This window comes from Trichoderma harzianum, assembly GCF_003025095.1.
Source record: "Trichoderma harzianum CBS 226.95 unplaced genomic scaffold M431scaffold_15, whole genome shotgun sequence".
Taxonomy (NCBI): domain Eukaryota; kingdom Fungi; phylum Ascomycota; class Sordariomycetes; order Hypocreales; family Hypocreaceae; genus Trichoderma; species Trichoderma harzianum.
Window position 1 is genome coordinate 60,063 of NW_020209263.1, and position 23,893 is coordinate 83,955.

Sequence of the window (23,893 nt, forward strand, 5' to 3'; positions counted from 1 at the left end):
TGTACGAGTACTGCGCTGTGCTCTGCTGGGCTGGGCTGGGAATTTGAGCTCAGGAGGCGCTGCAGGCAACGAGGAATGCATTTCCCGCAGCCTGACAGAGACTTGCTGGCGACTGCACACTGCCCTAGACGCTGCATGGATCAACAGGTACCTTTGAGGTACCGGCTTGGGCTCCTTCGTTAGCCTGTGAATGGCCGTTAGCACAACAGGTAGTGCCCTCTGCTACACCAAAGAAATGCCCTTTGGGTGCTGAGGAACCCACCAACAGGAGAGCCGTATGGAGACTCCGGACCCTCATCTCTTTAGCACCCAAAGGACCATGATAACACTTTACTCCCCCCTTTTTCGTCTCTCCTAATTGAGGGCGGTACAGATACTTGTGAGGTACCTATGGTGTTGATTGGTGGCACTTATAGGGCTGCCTAATGCCGTGTATCACCATCTCAGATGCCTACCACAGCACGAAGCACTACTTACTAGGCAGATAGATTCCATGTTAGTAGCTGGAGATGAGCAGCTCAAGACTCGATTGAGCCCAAACAACTACGCCCAAGCGTCGGCGGAAACTACTTGATTAGAGCCTTACTAGGAGAGTGCATGTGGGGTTAAGGGTTCAGGTTAATAATCCACTGGCTCGCGTAAGGTGATTTGCATGTGGGTTGATGCTGTGCTGTTTTGTTTTAGCAAGCTCGTGCTCGGGCTCGGGCTCGTGCAGCTGCTTAGCTAGCAAACAACAACATCACTGCAGCTTGTAGCCATCAGATGGGCCTTGCAGTGCCGCCCAGGGCATGCTTTGGACTCATTTCAAGGTTGGCACAGCAATTAGCACTTCTACACCATCCTGGCAGCGGTAGTCATGGTTTCTGCCGCGACATCTGTGCGCAGGTGCAATCACGTGAATTCAATTGCATCCAGGCCGTTTGCAAACAATTCCAAGTCGGCAGGACAACCAGCTATCACCACTATTCACCTGGAAACGTCGTCTCTATGAAACATCATCATCGGCGATGGCGTCTGGAGGAGATTCTGACGATGAGATTTCAATCACATCCACCGATGTTGAGAACAGTGATGAGCTGTTCGCCGACAAGGTCCTGGCGGAAAGGCTCGTTAACGGAGAGCCCCGCTGTCTGATCCAATGGAAAGATCTGCCCATAGAAGAAGCAACCTGGGAGCCCAGAGAAAACGTAACAGATGAGCTCATGGGAATCTGGGAGAAGAACAAGGCAGACCAAAGAAATGGACTGGTGCCAAAGTTCAGACTTCAGGATTGGAAAGATGCATTCACGAAGAGCTACGAGTCGAAGCTTGCTCGACACCATCTTCGCAACATCGTGCGCGCAAGACGCGGCTATCCCCAGACGCCAATGATGACAATGAATGAGTTTCTGCAATTACTCAGCGATTATCCGGATGAAGAAGAGGAAGAAGCTGGTCAGGCTGGTCCAAGCCTTGCACAAATAAGCGTGCAGCAAAGCCTATTAGAGAACCCGCCCGCTTCTCATACAAATCAGTCCGCGATAATCCCAGAAACTTCGGCAATATTGATTGAAGATTCTCCTTCTCCCCAAGAAACTATACAGGAGGGGCTTTTCGGAACACCTGGGCCTGATGAGACCAGGACGACCAGCCCACCAGAGAAATTAGCCGTGAACCCCCCGGCTCCGTTAAAGTCAGCATTAAAGAGTGCCGAGACCACGACACGAGCTTCTGTGAGATTCATTCTTCCGCCCGAGGAGACTTCTCGTGAGGTCCCGAGGAGACACATTCCATCAAATCGGGTGGCGGCAGCAAGACCAACAGGGTACGCAAATGTCTTCGCTGGCGGTCGTACTCGCAAGGGGCGAGGAACCTTGAGCGAAGCAGCGGCAAACCCAGAAGTCAACCCTAAATTCTTAAATTCGCGACTCAGAAGGAAGATAGAGTTACAACGTCGAGATAGAGAAGGGATCAAGGCGCCAGCAAGTCAGCCTTCTGAGCTGATCTCTCTTGATCACAACAACCCACAACTTATGCCATCAGCCAATGGCTCTAAAGATGATGATCAAACCAACGGGAAACGCAGATCTCCAACAAAGGGTGTTGCTCACTGGGAAGATGAACCGATGGATATAGACCCAAGCGATAGTCTATTTGTGTCTGATCAGACTCCTTCACCGGCCCCAGATGCCTCAGACGACGAAATGACCCAGCCAGACACTGATATTTCCGAAGAGCAGCCGGAATATCAAGCAGTGAGCAAAACCGTGCAACTAGGTCCCGAAAAGCTAAATACTGTTACTCTCTCTTTTGATGGGATACCCCAAGAAAGAGGCCTCGCTTGGGCAGACCAGTTTCGTTCAGATGAGCGGCTCGTCTTCACACATACTTGCAATTCTCGGGATCTCTTCTGCCAGACAGGTTTGAACGGCGGCCTATCAGTGGTACAATTATGCGAAGGCACTGTGGTATCATATACGGAGCTTAACGCCCTCAAAAGCTTGGCGAGCAATCTAAGACTCGGGTCTCTGGGATTGCTAAGTTGTAGCGAAAACTTCTGCGTATACATGTTCTTCCCTGAAAATACCGATGGTCAAGCAACACAAGACTGCGATGACATAGTCCTCAAATACCATATTTTCAAGCCAGTTGATTCCCTGACTCCATCCATGCTGGCCTCCGCTTCACAGCTGATGGTGCCAGACAAGAGCGACAAAGGTTCAGCATTTTGGTCAAGACCTTTGAATGAAATCTTCGGCCAGAAATATGAGCAGCTACTCCCCGTTCATGCAAGAGACGGCGAGAAGCACAACTTCTACTTGGCCTTCCCCAATCGTGCCGAACAAGAAGCTTTCCTGTTAACTGGGTGGTTGCGAGATAACCGGAGCGACTGCGATATTCGGGTTAGTTACGCAGGAGGTTCTTGGTCTAGTTTCATAAAACTGCCCAATGGAGTTGTCATTATTCATGAAGACATGCTTTGGGCAATACGAAAGATCCCCAGATTGAACGACCTTTTACATGGGCGCAGAACACACTTTACGTTTTGGACTTTCAGCCGTTCTCTTTTGCCCGTTCATCCACTAGGTTCTGAGGGCTCGCCAGCGTCCCCCCCGGGCGATATCCGCCTTTACCGTGTGTTTGACCCTGGGGCAGCCTTCTTGATCACGCCTAGCTTCTTGGTCTCGGAGCCAGAGCATGCATACTCGTTTTTGAAGTGGTTCTGGAACAATTACGTCAAAACTTTCGACGTGAGCCGACCCAGGAAGTTGGTTCTGTGCGCAAAGATTGACGAATGGATGAACAACCTATACCTAGAGCAGACGGCGATGAGACGCAAGCATCCGGTTAACGCTTCAGAGGAGGAACTCAGCGCCAAGGGTATATCCGACAAGGCAATAGAATGTCGGTGGAAGTCTTTCAAACTCATCCAACAGCTTATTGCAGATGCTCCGAACGGAAATTCTAGAAGTATTATCCTCGCGCCCGAAGCAATAGATGGTAACGATGAGCAAAGCTTGGTCAATTGGTTCGGCGAGTGGTCTACCTTGAATATAGAACAGTACCGAAGATATACTGTCATAGGCTGTGGCTGGCAAACCGAAACACGGCGCTCAAGAACGCTTCAGGCACCAATTTACGAAGACGGCGTCGTGAACGATCCGGACGAGGCACTGTCAGGGGTCCCAAGCCAACCTGAACCGTTGTCGCCTCCGTCTGGGCCACGAGCAGCTAAAGACGACGAAAGCAAGTACATAAAAACTCGACTGTTTGAAATCATAGAGGAGTTCAAACGAGGGTTATACACGCCCGTGAAATTGTACTTGTACCCCGTGGGATATTCGACGTCAGATGTTGGTTTCCGGCTGGGAGACATCAAACAAAGATATTATACATATGAACAGTGGTTTGAATATCACTGGAGAGTGTTTAACATCTCCCACAGAGGACCACTCAATACATACGCAGGGCTGTTTTACACCTTTGACGAGCAGCAAGCTTCGTCGCGTACATTTCACAACGTCCAACGATCCCCGTGGGCTGCTCTATTACGTCCGGTCAACCCACATATGCGGCCTTGGAAGAATTTAGAGCTGTTCATATGGGACATTAATTATTTAGAAAGCAGCAGGAAAGGCAAAACTTTTTGCTATGCCGATCTCCCCGAAGGCCAGCAACGCTTGATAGACCACATTCAACAAAGGGCACGAGATAGACTCCCGCTTGAAAAGGTCTGGGTGGGCGCTGTCGGGGCCAGGCCCAGCGGTGCATCTGCTCTGAACGTCACAATACAATGGCTTGATAGCGTTTTGACGATGGTGAAAGACTGGATACCTGCACCAGCCTACGAAATATCCAGTAGGGGATGGAGTCTTGTCACGCCTGAGAGGTCGTCAGAACATCGGGAGGACCGCAGTGCTCCCATAAGAAATGAAGACGACATGAAGGGGAACTTGCAGCCAGGAGACGACGCACCAACCCGAAAGAGAATCTTCCATCCACCGCAGGGTCACGGCCAATATAAATATACGAAATGTCGAAATCGGCTGCACCAGGCGGCACGACAGTTCGACCCTAAGCTGGAAGGGAAGAGCTTCGAGTATCTCTTTAAGCCAACGATAGACTGGTACACCGAGCAATGCGAAGAGGGCCGAGGGTTTGAACATATCAAGGTCATGGCATGGAGAGACGTTTTCCAAGTTTACAAAATCGAGGAGTTTTTGCAGAAACGAGGCTGATGGGCGAATCGGTCGTTTCAACTGTTTCGGCTTCATTGGGAGGGTGCATCAGCTCCATCATGAGGATATCTGGACATGAACATATAATGGCATTTCATCTTTTCTCTCTCTCTTTTCACTCTTCCAATCTTCATTGTGGATTTGTATGTATCGACGGCAAGGAGCCAGTAAGAGAGCACATTCTATAACAAAGGCCAATATAGGGCACAGATCATGTGTGTATACAAATTGTAATTAGTACTATACATGGGAAATAATATCATCAGTCTACCCCAAATCATAGCTATACGTCCTTTCGCCAGTTTAAATGCCCAACAACTAAGCAGTAAAACACAATGCGCGCTTGATTCTGTCCTTTTACCTAGCAGAGGTAGGGAAAGTCCGCGCGCTCAAAAGAACGCCCTTTATCCTTCGGATGTTATCCCTTACTTTCCGGATTTCGTCTTCAGAGTCCTTCTTCTTCCTCTTGTCAAAGTTTCCGAATAATTCGGCATGGTGTCCGTATGTCATGTTGTCGAGATCGTCGCGGAAGACATCCAGCAATACCTTGATATCCTGAGACTCGTTGCTCTGCTTCTTAAAGTCGTCCGTAAGCCCCTTCAGCGACTTTGCCAATTTCGAAAGACGATCTGCTTGGACCTTTGACTGCGCCTCGTCTTTCCCCTTGGGAGTCGAGGTTGAAGGGCTATTGGGAAAAGACGTCTGAGTGCCGACATCGCGGTGGAACATTTCAGATGGGTCTTCGGATTCGGTCGCCTCCGAAGCGGTGTTTGCGGAGCTTTTGTACGACGGAACGACAGAGACGGTGTTTTCGAGCTGGGTAAGGATGGAATCCAGTCGGTTTGCGGTGGTCTCGTGTAAATCGATTCGCGCATTCGTCAGTTTCTCAACCATCGGCTCAACGGCGAATTTGCTCGCGCCATATAGAAGCGCCGACAAGCCGCCAAAGGCGTAGAGGGTATTGAGGAGCCCGTCGGTCGTGACCAAGGGGGGTGTGCGCTGGGGCTTGGTGAGGAACTCGGGATATGTCACTACGGGAGGCCGATCGCTGCCTGCGAGGATGGGTTTCGGCGGTTCGGGAGCGGCGGGTGGTTGTGGTTTCTGTGCAAATGATTTTTCGAGCACTTGCAATGCTTTCTGGTTGGACTCCTGTCTGGCGTTAGTCTAATGGGGAGATGAAGGGCTGAGATAGGTATGTGTTTACATACGTCTGATGGTGTGGAATCCTTTGCTGATGATGGCGCCTCTTCTAACCCGCCGAGGAGATGCTCGATATCTTCATCCTCGACACCTTTGGACTTGAGAAAGTCGATCTTGGTATCCCGGGGAGCTGTCTTGACGGCATCATCGTCCAGAAACCGTCGCGCAACTTCTAGCTTGTCTGTATCGCTATTCTGTTGCGACTGTGATGCATCCGCGGCGGCGTTATCTACATTGTCAGCGGGCGCGTTGAGCTGCCACTTGGGCACGCCATCGGTTGATGATTTGCCTTCTGAGTCGTCCATTTGTGCTGTTATTGGAATTTCACATATCTTCGTAGGGGAAGCATGTCAGCTGAAGCGAGATGGCCATCGATAACATTGACCCCGGACGTCGGTTGGCCGGGTAAGATCCGGCTTTGTCACAGGCCTCGGCACATGCAAGACGCGGCGCGCTCTAGTGGATTTGCTGATGACTAAGATTTCGAGCCAATGAAATCTCGAGCTGTGTGAATTATCTGCCCAGTTCAGCCTTGAAGTTCATCCCAGGCGCAAGTAACTTGTACCTGGTCTACTTGGAATCACATTCAGCAGGTTTCAATCATCCGCCACCAGTATCGCGAATTCCTGATAAGTATTGTTCGTTTTTATTCTCTAGTAAAAATAGTTATATACGTAAATAATCACCGTTATTATGAGACAAGGGTAATACCAAGTCGAGTTGCAAATTTGCAGCGCAGCCATGCTGTCTGTGTTGGTTCCGCGCTACCCTGAGGTGACCTTGGAGTTGACGGGGGTAGATAATGGAGAATAAATCCGCGACTTTGTATGGATGAAGAGTAGCGAACAGAAGCGAGCCACTACAATTGACAGTGCGTAGAGCTGCATACTCCCCAATGGAAGTTCAATCTCGACATAAAAGCATTGAATACTTCAATCCTTAGATAACTTGCTTGTAATAATGTAGAGAGCACTAACAAAAAAGACCTGAGAAAGTCACAAAAGTGGGCCTAGGGGGTCTTCAAACTCTCGCCCATCAGCTGCTCTCAACACCAAAAATTAACATGCGATTGCGATACAACCATTGAATAAGAGCCGTAGCCGCTAAGCAACGCCTACAGACATTCAACTGCGCCGTTTGTTTTTGACTTAGCCCCTTGTATTCTGGAATTAACTCATTTATCTCCCTCGATCCGCGTCTCGGCCATCACCAACACGTCTCTTATTTTTTTTAGACTTCATCACGTCGAGCCTTACCCTGCCGTCATCGCAGCGACGCTGAACGGCCATCAAATCATCTCGCTTGGATCCCTGATAGCTCAGCGCTCACTCTAGGCATCGACTACCTGTACCGGTGCTAACAAGACTGGTTCAGCGCGGTACTTCTAGCCTCTGGAACAGTGATAGATCAGGTCCTGCGCGCTGATCCCGGTATACCTCTTCTCGCATACGCCTGCAGCACGCGTATCGTGATTGTACAGCTCAGGTCCAATAAGAACAGCACCACGAATAGCCGTTATTGGCTGCACCCGCCGGTAAAGGTACAAACAAGGTAAGACAATTGGGAGTTTCCCACGCAGTTTCTTTTCGTTTGTTTGCCTGCCCGATATGTATCTCGGCGGATGTGATGCATCATGACCCGGCCGGCTGCTTCTGCGCTGTCTCTGTCGCCATCGCTTCGGGGCTCTCCCTACTGCTGTACCAACCCTGCTCTTCATTTTTGTCTTTCTCTTTGTCACTCTGGATGAGACTTTGTCCATCATCATTGGCGTCTGTGGCCCGAGTTCCATTAACAAAGACTGCAAGTGCAGCATCCCAATGAGCACAAAACAATTGGCGAGACGTCAATGCTGGGATCTACCTCTCAAGTGCTGAGGTTGGACGGTTAGTGTTTTGTCGTGGCCAATTCATTGGCGTGGAGTATAAAATGCCTACACCTGGCTGCTTCATTGGACCAGCGCCCAAGACTCAATGTCCGTCAAAGGCAGGGTTGAGTGGCGCGAAATGCAGGCAGACATTCCCCAAGACCCAATCCGCGGCAGAGTTGCTGTTTTAGGGGCTGGGATCAGCCTGTCATGTTGTGGAAATTGCCTGAGCAATTCGTGTCCGTACAAAAACCCAGTTGCGCGGCCTTGCTTTAGTGGCTAGACCGAGCTTATCCCAACTACATGCCACATGTGCACGTCGCTCAAGCGGCATTGAACCCTTTACAAACCGCCGTCGCCATTGCCGCTACCCTGGCTCCTGTTCCCAAAAGCCCGCACGCAACACAAAAACCATAGACCCGGCATTATCCAAACACATCAAGCAACTGCGAGTGCAGTCGGCGTATCATGTCCTCACGTCCGCGGCGTTCGGCCGCTGCAAAGGCCAAAGAAGTGATTTCCGTCCACGCCAGATGGGCTGACACAAGCGAAAAGGAAGACTCAGATATCAAAATGTCCTCGCGACGGACGGGACGTGCCGCTGGCGCATCGGCCTCTCGCGATACAGCTTCATCGCCAGAAGAGACGCATCTTAGCGTTACAGTCAAGCTCCCCAGCAGTAGGTCTACCAGGGGAGGCAATCGCCGGGCCGCCGACCCATTTGAAGGCGGCGAGATTGTGCACGGGAAGCGCAACCGCGGCGGAAAAAAGAGCTATGTTATAGATTCAAGCCCTGATGACGAAGAAGAGGAGGAAGAGGAGGAAGAAGTAGTAGTAGAAGATGACGACGAGGATGATGAGGAGGAGGATGACGACGACGAAGAGGACACGAGAGCAGACGAAGATGATGAAATGGAAGAGCTCGGTGACGAAGATGCTGAAGGTGAAGACGAAATGGAAGTTGATGCCGAGGGCGAAGAAGATGCAGATGGCGACATTGACATGGCCCCGAAGCCTGTTGGCCGCCCCTCAGCAAAGACTTCGAGGATTACCAAGTCGAGACCCACGGTGAAGGTCACCTCATCCAGAGTGAATCGGGATGAAGATGAAGATGAAGACGAGGAAGACGAGGATGATGACGACGAGCTTAGCGACCCGGCAGACAGCGACATAGGCGATGATACCATTGTCTATGGCAACCAGGACATGGAAGATGAAGATGCCGAAGGAGAAGAAATCGAAGTTGCTGGAGATGAGGAGGAGGTTGAGGAAGACGATGAAATTGCCATGCAACAAGAGGCCAATGGCGATTCGGAGCTCGATAGCGAAGAAGGCAGCCGGGCTGAAACGCCAGACCTCGCCAAAATGACCAAAAGACAGAGGGCCCGGTTTGAGGATATACCTCAAGAATTTATGAAGTTGCCTGATGGTGAGTCTATCTCTGCGCATCTGCACGTCTTCATGAGATGCGAAATGCGATTTGATTGGTTATTCAAGACCACGTCTCTGACACTCTATTGCAGAAATCCAAGTCAAGAAAGTATTTACGGCGGAAGAGTTGTCCATGCGCCGCCAAGAAATGGCTAGACGGCGACGCAACCTCAGTGAGAAGCGTAATGAAGAAGTCAAGGTGAGTAGTATTCTCATCAGGGTTGAGATCCTCGTATACTCGTCACATTGCTAATACCGCCACCACAGATGGAGACAATCAACAAGCTTCTCAAGAAACAAGCCCCAAAGATCAACCGTAAAGCAGCTGCCGCCGACGCACAGGAGGGGGACTCGCAAAAAGCCAACCCTATTTTCATTCGCTGGGTTAGCAACAAGAGTGGTAACCGCGTTGCCGTCCCAGAGGAGATCATTGAAGGGCCTGCCGGTGCCGTGTTTGGAGACAAGGGCAAGCCATCATTGGGGAAGCCAGTAGTCGAAGTGGCCTAAATCAGCCCGCAACGCGCTGATGGGATCAGATAATAATATGAGGATATTTCTGGCGCTGTTGATACTATTAGGACGACAGGACTGGAAAGAAGGCAAAGGATGGGCGTACGGGCAAAGGGGTATGACTATGATCTATAAAGCTGTATAACATATCGGTAATGCAGACGGTAATTGAGCGAATTATAATTTGATGTATCCTGTTTCCCTAAGCCACTGCACATTATCTGTATATCGTGAGAATGGGGCGTGTCTGGGAGTGCCGTGACGGCAGATTCGTTTGCCATTGAAAATTGCTGATAATGAAGTTGCTAACATTGGAATAGTCTTCTTGCTAATACGAGTATGTGTCGAAATTATTGTTTGATATGTAATTGAGATACCAGCCTATTGTTTGATGGGATTTTAATTTCTGCAAAACGTCACTACATCGACGGTATCAGAGACAAGGGATGATGTGTACATGTAGGGGACGGCACGTAATGGTTGATTCGCCAGTGTATATTGCTATATAATACGTCTCGAGAATGATCTTACTACACGTATACGTAGTTCTATCATACTGTTTGTGCCACTCTTGAGCCTGTCTGTCCTGCTTGAGAAAGGTTTTCGTTTGGTGCCTGGAGCCTGATTAGCACATAGCAAACATGTACTCTCATCACCTCTCTCTGCCAGGTATCTTTGGTCCCATATTGACAGTGGATTGCATGATAGGCAGATACCCTCCTCATATGATACCAAACTCGGCAACCTGATTTCTAAAGCGAAAGAGCGGCCGTCCTCACCCCATCGACACTGATATCTGGTGTGTCAAAGGGAAGTGCACAGGAACTGCCTTTATCTACCTTGGCAATTATTCGTCAATTACTGTCTGCTACTAACCATTTCCTTTACTACCGAGTATAATACATGGAAGTTCCAACTGCTTACGATATGCATTGTATGATGTTGGGTATCCAGCTTGATGCGCTGGTCGACTGTTTTCACGCATCCAAGTAAACATGCCTCGGCAGGAAGGGGTTGTGATGATATTTCAATGCTGACTGTCCAAACAACTATCAGATCATTGTGACTTAAATGGCATATACGTGCACCTGTCGTTCGCACCCGGAGGAAACGAAACAACTTACCTATACTGATGCTATCACCCTTGCAGCATATTAGTGTCTGCGAGTTTCCCCCTTACATAGACGGCTCATGTTTTTTCTCAAGGCATCTAATATGCTTATTTACTAAATAAAGCTTATAATCCTTTCTAGGTTAAACTTGGCAACGGCCTAGATGATCACATCCGCCGCCCTTGCATCAATCTGCTACTTGCGAAGCTCAGACCCCTCTCCCATCTGACTTACATGGGGTTGCCATCATCTACGCTACAACTTTCTCATGATGCTCATAATTGCGTCAGCCGCGTTATCTAGAGTTGGCTTATCTGCTTGGTGAGATGTCTATCTTTTCTCTTTTTCATCAACCTAAGAGGTAGCGATGCTCGTTGGCTACTCGTACATGTAGCTTCTGAAGGATGGATGGAATCTTAGTCAGCGGCACTGTGTGTCATCATCTTATACACCAAGTCGACTTCATCTCCATGTCTGACTTTTGTAATCAACAGATGCAATTTCATCTTGGTGGTGGGGCAGCTTTGCTTGTCAATTGCCTACAATGGAATTCATAATGCTTGCTCAGAATGCTTGTTCAAAATGCTGCAAGGTGCGGTAACATTAACGATTGCGGAGAGTGCCGACGTGAATGAGGATAAAAGCCCGACCTTGGACATCCCCGCTCCATGATTGGTGATCCAGGATTGCTTACGAGGACACACAGCTTCACATGCAGCCCCCCCGCTCGTGCATACCGCTCTTGTTTTCCCCTTGCCATCCATTGGATCCCTGGCTGCAGTTGGGAGGCCGCTTTGAGCAAGAGTCGATGCGAGATGGTCTCAGCTGATAGCTGTTGGTCGCCACGAATCACTCACTAGGCGGCAAACCTTGAGCACATGCTCTGGAACTAGCATCTGCTAGCTCTGAGAGGCTGCTGTCTTGGCACGTCTTGTTTCCACGGTCTATTGCGGGGAAAAGAGGAGCGGGGAGGCTAAAGGGTGGTGAAAGGCTGAGAGATGAGGTTTGCTTTTTGCGATAGGGAAAAAAGGGACCACTGTCAGACGATGTGAATGATGATGGATCAAAATTCAAATGCTTATTCGAGCAGTGCCGCCCCTTAGCACCATGGCTTGAAGCTAAACGTCGGGGTCCGGATGAGGCCTAGACCTGGGCTGGGGTATGACATGGACGATCTTTGCTTTTATGACTATTGGCGGATGAAACAGTAGGATTCTGACCGCGTATTCCGTGGTGAAGCCAGCCGGTGTGTGCGATTGTGTGTACAAGAACGGCAGAGAATGGCACAGAACTGAATGGCAACACTGACGGGGCGCATCCACGTAAGAAGCCGGGCGGGCTGAAGAAATTTTCATCATCTTCTACCTTGTCTTTTGCTTCGTTCCTATCTATTCCGTATTCCTTGCTAGGATAGGTGACTCATCAGCTTACTGGGCGTTATGCAAGCACCAATTCATTCATTCCCGGATGTCGGGGAGCTTCAGTTAGATGACATGACTTGACAAATAAGCATTTTGCTTGGGCGTTTTGCTTGCCGCAGCTATGCAGTTTGACTCGCGCCTTGCTTACGAGGATGGTGGCCAAGTCGAAGTAACCATATCTTTTTGGCGCCGGCTAGTTCTAGTGTGGACTCGACTCGTAGTGTTTGTTTGTTATACCTAGCATGGCAGCATAGCCCTACCTTTTTTGCCATGGCTCGACTCGGGGTGCGGAGAGTTGCAATGTTGTACTGGTGCAAGTATGTTGACTCGCTCGGGGCATTGCAAGGCTCCATGTCTTTCGGGGACTGCGACTGCGACGCTGCCGTGCCGCGGCCGTGCAGTGCGGTGTGATATCAATTTTCGGCTGTGGATATGACGATGGAATACGAATCGGAGATGCGGACATGCAATTAATCTGTGCAGACTGGACGAACGAGATTCAAGTTCAAGGATCAGGATTGCCCAGGATTGCCGTGGAGGGCAATCCTTGGCGTCTCTTTCTCTCCTAGTAGAAAACAACAGTTGATAGTGACGAGCCTCGGCTACTGTAGCGCAATCGCATCATCCAATGCGCCGATCGCAGGTGGTGCCACGGGAGGGGAGATACGGGGGGAGATGAAAAAAAAAAGAGGAAAAAAAAAAAAGGCAGCAAACTGGGTCACACGACGAGGCTCGTTCGTCCAGCCCTGCCTGCCCCACCGAGTCTCCCGATTGCCTGTCGATGGTTCGTGATGGCGTTGAGAGGCAGCGTGTTAGCACCAAACCATCAAACCTAGAGCCACTTGACAAGGTCGGGTCGGGCAGTAAAAGAGTACTCCGGCTGCAAGTCCCCACGGTGCAGAGATTTCACAAAGTTTCAACGTCTCTTGGCAGAAGGTGGTACTCCGCCGCCACGTACTGCGCTATCCAGTGATTTGCCTTCCAACCTTGGGGCCTTCAGCGGTCCAATCTGCCCGCTTCCGTCCAGTGCAGATTCAACTGCCCCTCCAGCGCGCTTCAGCGGGGCTCCGTGCCCTTGAGCCCTGTGGCTGCCCCCCAGGACGGACCCAAACGGCCATTTTTGCTGCCTGACCTGACCTTGCCTGACCTGATCTTGGACCTCTCGTGATTGATCAATTTTCCCTTTGCATGCCGTCGTTCCCCCCCCGTTTTCTGATTGCCGGCCGTACTATTGGATTGGGCACACAAGCTGGCATTGGCATTGTCGGGGATCCTGCATCTGCTATCCGCGCATCCTTGTCTTTGTCTTGGTCTTGGCCCTGGCCCTGGCTCGTGTGGCTCGCGTGTGTTATGCAGCCCATCATGATGTCGTCGCAGCCGCCACCGGCTGTGAGAGACTCTCTCGCCACAGCTTCTACTTCTGTCTCTGTCCCTGCTGTTGCTTCTGCTTCTGCTTCTGCCTCTGCTTCTTCTGCCTCGCCTCAACTGTCTTCTTCTCCTCAATCTTCATCCACCGCCAGCACCAGCGATACCGTTACTTGCGCTGCCTTTGTCGCCTCTTCTGCAGCTGCACCACTCGCAACTTACAGCAATGACCCCTCGTCAGCCGTCCATCAACAGCCAAATTTAAACGGTAAGTTGACGCATAGCCTCGTCTTTTATACCAACATCATCAACAACAAAGCAACAACAACATACCGTCAATCCCACCCTGTTTCACCTTCTGTCTTGCCCACAGCCTCGCATTCCTGATCCTGAAATGCTCATCCCAATCCCAATCCCACCAATCCCACTCCTGATCCTTCCTTGACGCCTCTTTTCACGCGGCTGTTTCTGTCTTTTGCCCTGCTCTTGTGTGCTTTTAAGCTTTAGTGTTTCCAAGCCACCATTTGTTGCACCGCTGTCTAATTCGACTTGTCAATGTGGCACGTCGTGCGAGCTCTTCCCCTCCCGAGACATTGCATCAGCTGGTACTCAGTGGTACAAGGATTCACGGCTGGTATGATGAAATGGTTGCGCTCCTCTTCACTGCCGGTGCCTGAGGTACTCGTACCTGGGAGGCATCAACATGAACCCTGGATTCACCTCTAGTCTCTTCCTGTCATCCTCACCCTTGTTTTTATATCTTCTTGCTTCCTCGGTTAAGCTGTCAAGCTTGTCTCCAGTCTCTCTCCCCCTCCTGGATCTCTTTAGCTTCTCACACCCGCTCCCTCTTACACACATTCGCTATATTCTCTATATACTCTTTCCCTGCTAGTTTGGCAGCATCACCCTCCTTCCCTTGGTCTCAGTCCGAAGCTGAGACAACCGTTGAAGCTACGCCATCTGACCAGTCACTGGCTCGTTGGGTAGTGAAGGTTAGTACCGTCAGCTTCAGTCGTAGCCAAATCTTCAAGCTTAGTTTGCTTGTGTTGTTCTTGCTCTCCCCAATTAGCTCATCTCACCACATCGCCTTATCGCTCTAAACCTTTTCTCTTTCATTTACTTCTACTTTCATGGTTCATCATAAGCTTCGACACTCAGCGCTAGTTACATCGCCATTGCAGCTTATATCCATTTTAATCTACACCGCCTCCGCCTCAACCCTTGCCCTCCCTCTTGGCTTGGATAAATATCATTAACAAGGTGCTGACGTCTTATTGCCCGATCTCTTAGACACTATAGATCTCACTGCCGATACTGGTCTCGGTCATCGGCATCCGCCGTCTCCTTTAGAAGACCACACCACCTCTTCCTCACAGGCTTTCTCAGTTCCAGAGGCCATCTCTTCGGCTGCAGATCCTGACACAGCCATGATCTTCTCAGACTTTTACAAAGGGTCACGATCCCCTTTGTCTAGACTCCGCCAACAAAGTCCCCAGTCACGAAATCCAGCAAACTCACCTCCTTGGCTTGCTCCCGAATATGAAGACCTCCTCAGCAAAGACAAGTACAGGCAAAAGGATGCCATCAAAAAATACTTAGCCGCCAAGGTCAGGACCAATTGGGGATGGCAGTGGGCACCGGCCCGCAAGCCTGGAGAGAAAACCGCCGAGAAGCCATCTGATTCCGATGAGCCGAGAAACTCTACCACAAAAGATTCAGAATCTGAAGCAATCAGGGTCGATTCGGCCAAAGATATGCGTGATCGGGCCTCCGAAGATGCTGGCTACGCCGTTGACAGCACCGATCAGGGCGAAGATGCTTCAGACCATGAAGACATTGACGCCGAGAACGACGACGATACAGATTCAGTCTACAGCGTTGTATCAGAGGATGCTGTCAACTACCGCCCCCGCATGGAATGGTACTCTGACCTGTCCGATGACGAGGCTGCTATTACTTCTCTAGACAAACTGGAGGCCACCGATCATGTTACCAAGACTTCAATCTTGGAGAAGCGAGCTGCACGCCGGAGAGCTGCTAGAGAGGAAATGACTTGGAATGAGGGGCTGGCATGTTTCGAGGCACGGCGAAACGCTTGGACTGGTGCAAAGACCGTTCGTGTGCGGAGCAAACCAGTCTCTTCACCACCGGTGTCTCCTCGTTCTCCCCGGCGCTTTTTCTTCCGCCGCTCCATCTCAGGATCACCACCTTCGGCTGCTTTGATCGATCCGAATCCGCTTGGAAATAGCCCTACAGGCACGATATCCGACATCTCATCAATGGCCAAGGACGAAAAGGACCTCAACAAGCAAGGCTCTAGAGACTCTGACCGCATCTCCGATCGCTTGCTACCAGTTGAGACGCTCCTGCCCATCCCATACCCAATCCTGCCCCCCACCAATTCTTTCCGAGCTTCCATTACTCCTTCGCTTTATCTTAGCCTCTACGACAAGGTCATTCTTAACAATTTACAACCGTCATGCCCGATCAACCTGCAAGACATGATACGCTCCTGTGTGACAGGATGGAAACGTGACGGCGAATGGCCCCCAAAGCCATCAGCCCCCGAACCCATTGTTGTTACAATGCGGCGTAAGAAGGCCAAAAAGGCATCGACAACCACGGGGGGCTCAATCGGCATCACTGCGCGGAGATTGAGTTTTGGGTTAATTGGCCGCGATAAGGACGACGAGTATCACGCCGGCATGGGCATTCGCAAAAGTCTTCAGAAAGTGCTTGGTTTGGGAGCACAGCCAGAAGGCTAAAACCATTGATCATCACGTTTCAAAGTACATAATACGCCTGCCGACGTGGGTTTGACGGGGAGACTGCGACTTTGGCTTACCATATAATGGCCTGAAACGCGATACGACGTGGTGGGAATCAGTGGCGTCTTGAGAAACTGGAAATTGCCATTTTTTGGTCTTGTACCTGGGGGCGCTTTTTGTTTATGATATACAGACCACTGCATTGGTGAGGTCTGTGCTATATACCCATTCAAGCGTAATAGGTTTTGGCGAAGAAAAGGGATTGGATGACCACCGCCGCTCAGGTTTTCTTTTACTCTTGTTTTTTTTATGATGAACGAATATTTCTCAACATTTAAATTCGAACGAGCAGCGATTCTACTGAAATTTCAAAACGGACGGGAGAGTGATGGAGTCTGTGTATGGGTTTGCGTTTTCCCTGGGACGTTGGAACATTTGGTATGGCGCTTCAAATCTCTCCTCAAGCGTCTTTTTCTTTCCTGCAATTCAACATCATAGCTACGTGAATAATATATCTATATATATCTATATATATCTATATATACATACATATTGCATCTCTACTCTGATTCATTCTCAAATAACCTGGCGTGAGGATTTCTCAGCAAGCTTGCTACTGCAGCGACCAAGTCCTCCAGTAACTCTCTGGCGAATCCTCCCCAGCTCTCAAAGGTTACAATTTCCAATGTTAGCTTGTTGCTGTTGTCGTGAACGAATGCTTGAATCTTCCACTCGCGCAAAGGCTCTTCGTGTACATAGAGCGTTTCCAAGCGACTGCTTCCCGCAGCGGCAAAGGCTAGGTTCTCGATATGTTCAACGTCCTGATGAACGACGGAGTCGAACCACAGATCAGAAGCCTTGGGGCCATCAGCACTCAGCCAAGTGGTGCCGCACAGAGTGGCTATCTCACTGAGACTGATGCCCTCGTGGGCGGAGCTGGCAATGTGCTGATGCTGCACGGCGGAGAGGACCTGCAGAGCGGTGCATCCTGGCTCGAAACGCACGCGAACGGGGATGTACTGCCAGCAGGGGCCTGTAATTGCGTTGGCCGGGCCGTGCGAAAAGTCAATGTTGCGGCCGCTGACGACTTCGCCGAACGTGACGTCGCGCAGGGAGAGGCGACTGGCGAGACACAGGGCCCACGCGGCCGTGGGGAGAGAGGCCACGGTGATGTCGCGGAGGCGCGAGGATATGTCCACGGTGTGCTGGATGGCGAAGTGGTTCCGCTGCTGGACGGGGATGTCCGGCTTGAGGACGGTCAGGGATGAGCCTGAAAGGAGGTCTGTCCAGTAAGGAATGCTTTCGGGGAGATTTCGGCCGAGGACGTGATGGACATAGGCGGAGAATGGAACCGTTTCTTGGACTGGCTGGTCTTGGTACAAGCTGGAGAGCTGCTGAAGCATGATGGGGAGGCAGATCTCATCGTATTGGGCGTGCGAGAGGCGGAAGATGAGGCATGACTGGCCGGTGGTTGACTCAACGAGGAGCCATTTCACAAAGCTTGACCCCAGTGGCATTCTCGTCATGGCATCCAGACGGCACAGCTGTTGCGCAAATGCCTCGACGTCGCCATCGATGGCGTACTCGACAAACGATGGCACGAGTTCTTCTAGGACGACGGCGTAGCCTTCGTCTTGGTGCTCCGTGAAGACAGTGCGTAGTATCTCGTTGCGGGCCACGAGCTGATTGCAACTCTCCACCATCTTTTCTTTATTGATAACCTTGTCGAAATACATGATTTCATATCGCGCCGAGAAGCGTGGGAGCTGAGTTGTGCCCCTGACGGCAATCTGCTGCAGAGGGCGTGTAGGAAGAACATTGTTTATGCGCCAGGCTGAATCGGCCAACTGAGGAGCAATAATGTCGTTGACGAAGCGCAACTTCTCATCCTCATCTTGTAGATTGATCAGGGAGAATGGCTTCACTATCTTATCTGAGGTGGTGGTCACATCTGTGGACGATGTTGGCTTCTCGACTTCCTCCATGGCGCTGGCCATTTCGTACAAGGTCCGTTTCTGGAATATCTGGACCACGGTCAATTTGATTCCTTCGACCCGAGCCTCTGATACGAGCTTCATGGCGGCAATGGAATCACCGCCAAGAACGAAAAATCCATCATTCAGGCCAATGTCCTCCTCGCTCATGCGCAGCACGCGGGCCCATAGACTGCGCAACTTGCGCTGTCTGCTGGAGCTCGCCGATATTCGACTCTTGGCTATTCCTGCTTGGGGCACTTGTGCGTTTCTTTCGTTATAGGAATCTATCAATTTGATGCGGACAGGCTTCTGAGTTGAGTCGTACTTGGCCAAACGTCCTGTTCTGTAGAATTTGCCCTGTGATAGGGCAGCTGAACTGGATACTGACTCAATCCAGGTTGGCGGAGAGATTTCAGTCAAACTGGGCAATTCATCTGGGTGTTGAACGATCAGCTCGCCAACTGCGAACACCGGGACAGGAATATTTGGATCTTTGGAATCTGTGACATAGGCTGCTTGAATACCGGCAAACTCCTTTGCTGCTTCGCTAATGTCTGCATTAAGCACTGTACCTCGGAGCTCTTCAGCATCCGTGTTAGTCAAAGATGATTGAAGACTGCTTAGAGTAGATGAGCCTTGTTTGCACAACAGCTGTGCAATCTGCTTAAACTGGTCCAGGGCCCTCTCCATCACAGGAACTGATACAGTCTTGGAATCGAAACTGGCCATGACGAGGAATCCTCGCGGATCTATTGAACAGACTAGCATGAGAGGGTAGGTGTTGAATTTGAGAGCCTCCTGAGCAGCTTCTGCATCTCCCGCTGGGACAAGACAGCTCGCTGGGAGATCATCGGACTGAACGGGCTCATCATCTGCACTTGGGTGTAGCACCAGGCCTGTCCGCAATTCGCATGCATCATATGCGTCAGGGCTGAGTTTGCGTATATGTTGCAGACCAAAATGCTCGTGGGGAATTTGGCCCACCACCTGTTCTTGAATACTTTGCAAATAGTCTGAAATATGCATATCCCGGTCTATTTGAACACGCACGGGAACGGTTGTGATCATTGGTCCTTCAATCTCCTCGGACCCGATAACAGGTGCGTTTCGACCGGTTAACGTCTCTCCAAAGACGACATCTGTGCTGTTGATGTATTGAGATGCTACGAGAGCCCACGCTGCTCTAATAATCGTAGCGGTAGTAGCATTTGATGCTTTCCCATCCTCTAGAGGAATATATTGTTCCAGCAATGAATCAGCCTGGGGCTGATATCCCTGCCAAGGTAGAGGCGGAAATTGGGAGGGATTGGTTCCTGAAAGCTGATCTCGCCAATAATTTGCAGAGTTACCCATATCCATAGTCGACAGATATTTGATAAAGTGTTTGAACTGCGCTGGTCGTGATGAGATCTGATCGCTATAGGCTTGGTTTACTCTATCGACGACCAGGGGCATAGACCAGCCATCGTATAACGCGTGATGAATGGTAAGCACGAAGCTGACCTTTCCTGTCGTGGCATCATCAATAACAGCGTATCGGACAAGATTCTTGCCCAACTCCATTGTATCATTCCTATCATTCACCAGATACTCATCGAGATTGGTACCTGAGAACTTATTCAGCTTCTCCTTGATGACAACCTGTACAAGGCCGCGCCCGGGGATTTGCACAATTCTTGTGCGCAATATGGGACTATCTTGCTGTACGATATCGAATGCTTCGATAAGCTTCTCAGCGGTGGCGACATCCTTGAGTTCCACGACTCTCTGGGCGACATACGCTTCCTTGACTTTGGCTGACAAGGCCATGAGGGCTTCCTGGAGAGGAGTGCATGGATATGCATCCTCTACAGCGCTGGCCTCAACGCCACAAAGAGTGGACATCTCGTTTCGTGCACTTTCTAGATCCCAATCCTCTTCTAACAATGAAAACGGCGGAATCTCATCCAAAGAAGATTCTGACGCCTGAGTAGCTTTTGAAGCCATGCCACTAAGCGTTGGATTCGTAAAAATGTCAGCAACCGTCAAGGAGATGCCTTGCTCGCGAGCAGTGACAACAAGTCTCATGGCACGCAGAGAGTCGCCTCCCAAAGCAAAAAAGTGGCTCTGTCTGTATATATTTGCGTCTGAACCGAGGACTTTGATCCATGCTTGTTGCAACTTTTTCTCTGTTTCTGTTTCTGGATCTTCTTCCTCTTGGAGTTCAGTTGCTTGCATTCGGCTGAAAACATCTCGTGGAATTGCAGCTCCAATCTCACGTAGCTTTTTTCTGTCCGTTTTGCCAGACACCAACGAAGGCATATGCTGAAGAGTCACGAATGCCGCTGGGACCATATATCGTGGCACTCTGGCTCCCATAGCTTCATTGACCGCTGCCAAGGCAGCTTTAAGCTCCGAAGATGGTTCGACGATGGCCGGATCTACTCCAGAAGCGCCAGCAGAGATGGATTCTGAAAGGAATGCCACAAGTGAAGGGGCGCCCCCATTCTCTGGCTTTATCACCTCTGCTGCGACTTTGATTCCGCCTGGCAAACAGGCTCGTAGGTGATGCTCAACTTCCGTGAGTTCTACTCGTTGGCCCCGAAGCTTGACTTGTTGATCTTTTCTACCTACAAACTCAATGGAGCCGGAGCCGTTGCTTTCGTATCGCACAAGATCGCCTGTCTTGTATAACCTACCAGGTCTTCCGGGGAAGGCACTATAGCCGGAAACCAACCATGAAGGGTTTTCGATAAAGACCTCTGCTGTTTTTTCTGGTTCATCCAGGTAGCCGACACCGACCACTGGGCCCTCAATGATGAGCTCTCCAACTGCCCCGACAGGCATGAGGATGTTGTGGTCATCGGGATCGACAATCCAGGTCACGCCGCCAACACCTTTGCCGATGCCCGTCGAGATGGTAACCGTATTGTTGATGGTACAACCGACAGTACACTCAGATGGTCCATACGCAATAATTAAACTAGTGTGCTGACTCCAGGCCGCCGCATCGCTCGCAGACACTGCCTCACCACCCAGGCCTAGAACATCCAGAGATGGGATGATGTCGGAATCCAAGACTCTGGCGACAGAAGGAGTCATGTGAACCATGTTGGCTTTACTCTGTCGAATGGCACCGCTAAGATCGTTCATCCTCCCTTCTTCCGATGGTACGCATATTTGCCCTCCAGCTGCCAGTGTACATAGCATGCAGTCAATGCTTACATCAAAGGCATAAGAGGGGAAGTCGAAACAACGGGAAGTTGATTTGTAGCCAACGGCCTCTGCTCTAGGAACCGCACCACTGGTATAATTGCAGTGGGTAATGACAACACCCTTTGGCTTTCCTGTGCTCCCAGACGTGAAAATGATGTACATTGGCGTCTCTGCAGATACCTGAGGTAAGTCTTGTTTCAATTCGGGCTCTTTGATTCCGTCAAAATAATCCCGAGATATGGCGAGAACTTGGCCTCCCTCCCTGGATATTTCTTTGCCTAACCCGCTCTGAGCCACGGAAGTGATGACGAGGTTCGCCCCTGTTTGCTCGACTATTGTTTGTAATCGTGCGACTGGCTGGCTCGGATCTGTAAGGGAGAATGTAGCACCGGCTTTCATGACTGCCAGGACGGCAACAACAGTCCACATTGACTTTTCAAAGCATAGCGGAATTCTGCTACCGGCTCCCGCATTCTTCTGTAGAATCTGCCTAGCAAGTTGTGATGAAAGGCTGTCTAGTTCTTGGTACGTCAAGCTTCCATCCCAAGATTCGACAGCGATTTTATCCGGCTGCAGTTGAGATTTCTCTGTTATGATATCGTGCATGCAGCGCTGCAAATAGGAGGGCACATGCTGATTCCACGCCCACAGCTGTTCGAGGTCGACAGTGCTGGCGATGCCGTTCTCTCTGGTTGGTACCTCGTTTTGTTGCTCAACCGTCGGCTTCTTCAACTGTTCAGGGCTCGCCGTCATGCCTATTGCGAGCTTGGCTGAACCGGTATAGTCATTTCCATCTCCATCGATAGCCATTGCGGCTGATTTGCTGAGACGTGATTAGACGATATCGTAGGGTTTACATCAATGGTGAAGGCGAATTTCCGATCGTTCGGTGGTATAATAAAAACGTGGATATTCGCTGCTCAGCATTGGCTTCTGGAGTCCAAGAACACATGCAAATGCCTCTCTTCACCATCTAAATGCTGTCACTTCCCACCTCCGACGATGCCCGCGCCGCGCCGCCTCGGAGCTAAAGCAGCTTCACACATCATTCCCAGTTATTCAAGTCAGTACTCGTACGGCGTGCACCCTTTCGGGTAAATCATCATAGCTTGGCCCCATCTCCATCGATGTGACGGCAGCAGTTGCCCCAAGCTTCAACGTTGAACCGTGAAGCTTCGTGCAGGTTTCAAAGTGAGGGGTGCGGATATCATTCGTTTGACGCATGACAAGGGTCTTTGACCCATCCAAGGTGCAGTGAGGGGGGTTTGTTTTGCAGAGAACTTGGAGGTACGTTGAAGGAACTTGTTCGTTCTCGGGGCCTAACGGACGGATCAGATAAAAACTGGTGGGGAAGCTCCAGGATGCCAAGTGGAGCGTAATTAGCCTGCAGCTGGGACTTGGGACGATCTGATAACTTTTTTCTCTATCTCGACAACTGATTGGTGTTTTGCGCCGACGTTTGGGTGGAGAGTGGAGAGGTGGAAGAGGGAAAGAAATTGTGTAGCCAAAGGTGGAGGAGGAGGATGAGAGAAAAAGTACCGGCAATGATGTACTCGTACTTTGGCAATGTCGATGCGAATACGGAAGATGGGGTCGTTCACACGATACAAACCACTACGGCAAACGATTACGTACAGCAGGCACATACGCGGCATTTTCCATTACTGCGGCTGTTTTAAAGATTTGATGAGGATTTATGGGAGGCAAAGGCGCAAGTATGAGACAAGAGAATAGCAAATACACCAACTTACTGACCAGCAAGACTCGCCCTGCTACTATTTCGTAACGGCAGATTCTACTCCAACAAAAGGGCTTCGCAGTGCCAAGCACACTTGAGCAATAATACATTGAAATCACCTCATTACCTGCGGATACTATTATGCATATTAATTACTTGACTGGCAGTTACCGTCCCAGCATCCTCTTTTGGTAAAGTAGCGGCCTTCACATGCAAACATCGGCTGTCGCAACTAACACCCCCTTCCCCTGTTCACCATCCCTCCACAACGCACATGTATAGTTACTTTGGCCAAAGCGACGGCCACTTTATGGAGATGAACTAGAGGATCTGATAAGAAAAATTTTCATATCCCTCCCCATTCTCTCCATTGTGCCGGCAAATGCAAGGGCCAGGGCCGATTTCGGTACTTCGCATGCCAACGGGGCAAAGACCGTGGTTTCACAGGTCTAGTGGATCTTCCTGATGCCCTCCCATGATGAAATCTTATCAGATCATCTGATTACTGGATCTATGACTCTTGATGCCGCGAAAACGCCGCAAGGGGACTTGGCGCCTGTTCCTGTTCTCGGCAATTCTCGGGCGCCCTGACAGC

The 23,893-nt window shown here is 50.4% G+C and overlaps 3 protein-coding genes across 3 annotated transcripts; 2 read left to right on the top strand and 1 right to left on the bottom strand.

The window, feature by feature from the left end:
• The first annotated feature begins 863 nt into the window (after window positions 1–863).
• M431DRAFT_124687 (hypothetical protein) lies at window positions 864–9,927 on the top strand. The gene is made up of 4 exons (XM_024912225.1): window positions 864–4,395; window positions 8,510–9,211; window positions 9,306–9,412; window positions 9,481–9,927. The coding sequence occupies exons 1-4, from the start codon at window positions 1,008–1,010 to the stop codon at window positions 9,718–9,720; spliced, it is 4,437 nt and encodes a 1,478-aa protein (XP_024769694.1). The 5' UTR covers window positions 864–1,007; the 3' UTR covers window positions 9,721–9,927.
• Window positions 9,928–13,684: 3,757 nt separating this feature from the next.
• On the top strand, window positions 13,685–16,377 carry M431DRAFT_54083 (hypothetical protein; the record flags this gene model as incomplete). Its single annotated transcript, XM_024921082.1, has 2 exons — window positions 13,685–13,889; window positions 14,912–16,377. Coding segments are annotated over 2 exons (1,671 nt in total), but the record flags the coding sequence as incomplete, so codon positions are not given.
• A 572-nt stretch (window positions 16,378–16,949) lies between these two features.
• Window positions 16,950–22,313, bottom strand: M431DRAFT_96222 (hypothetical protein; the record flags this gene model as incomplete). The annotated part of the gene is made up of 1 exon (XM_024924803.1): window positions 16,950–22,313. The coding sequence occupies one exon, from the start codon at window positions 22,311–22,313 to the stop codon at window positions 16,950–16,952; it is 5,364 nt and encodes a 1,787-aa protein (XP_024769696.1).
• Window positions 22,314–23,893: the final 1,580 nt, after the last annotated feature.

Coding starts and splice junctions, on each gene's coding strand:
- M431DRAFT_124687 (XM_024912225.1), top strand. CDS start 1,008: ATGGCGTCTGGAGGAGATTCTGACGATGAGATTTCAATCACATCCACC. Junction 4,396..8,509: donor AGAACATCGGGAGGACCGCA/GTGCTCCCATAA, acceptor ACCCATTTGAAG/GCGGCGAGATTGTGCACGGG. Junction 9,212..9,305: donor ATTTATGAAGTTGCCTGATG/GTGAGTCTATCT, acceptor ACTCTATTGCAG/AAATCCAAGTCAAGAAAGTA.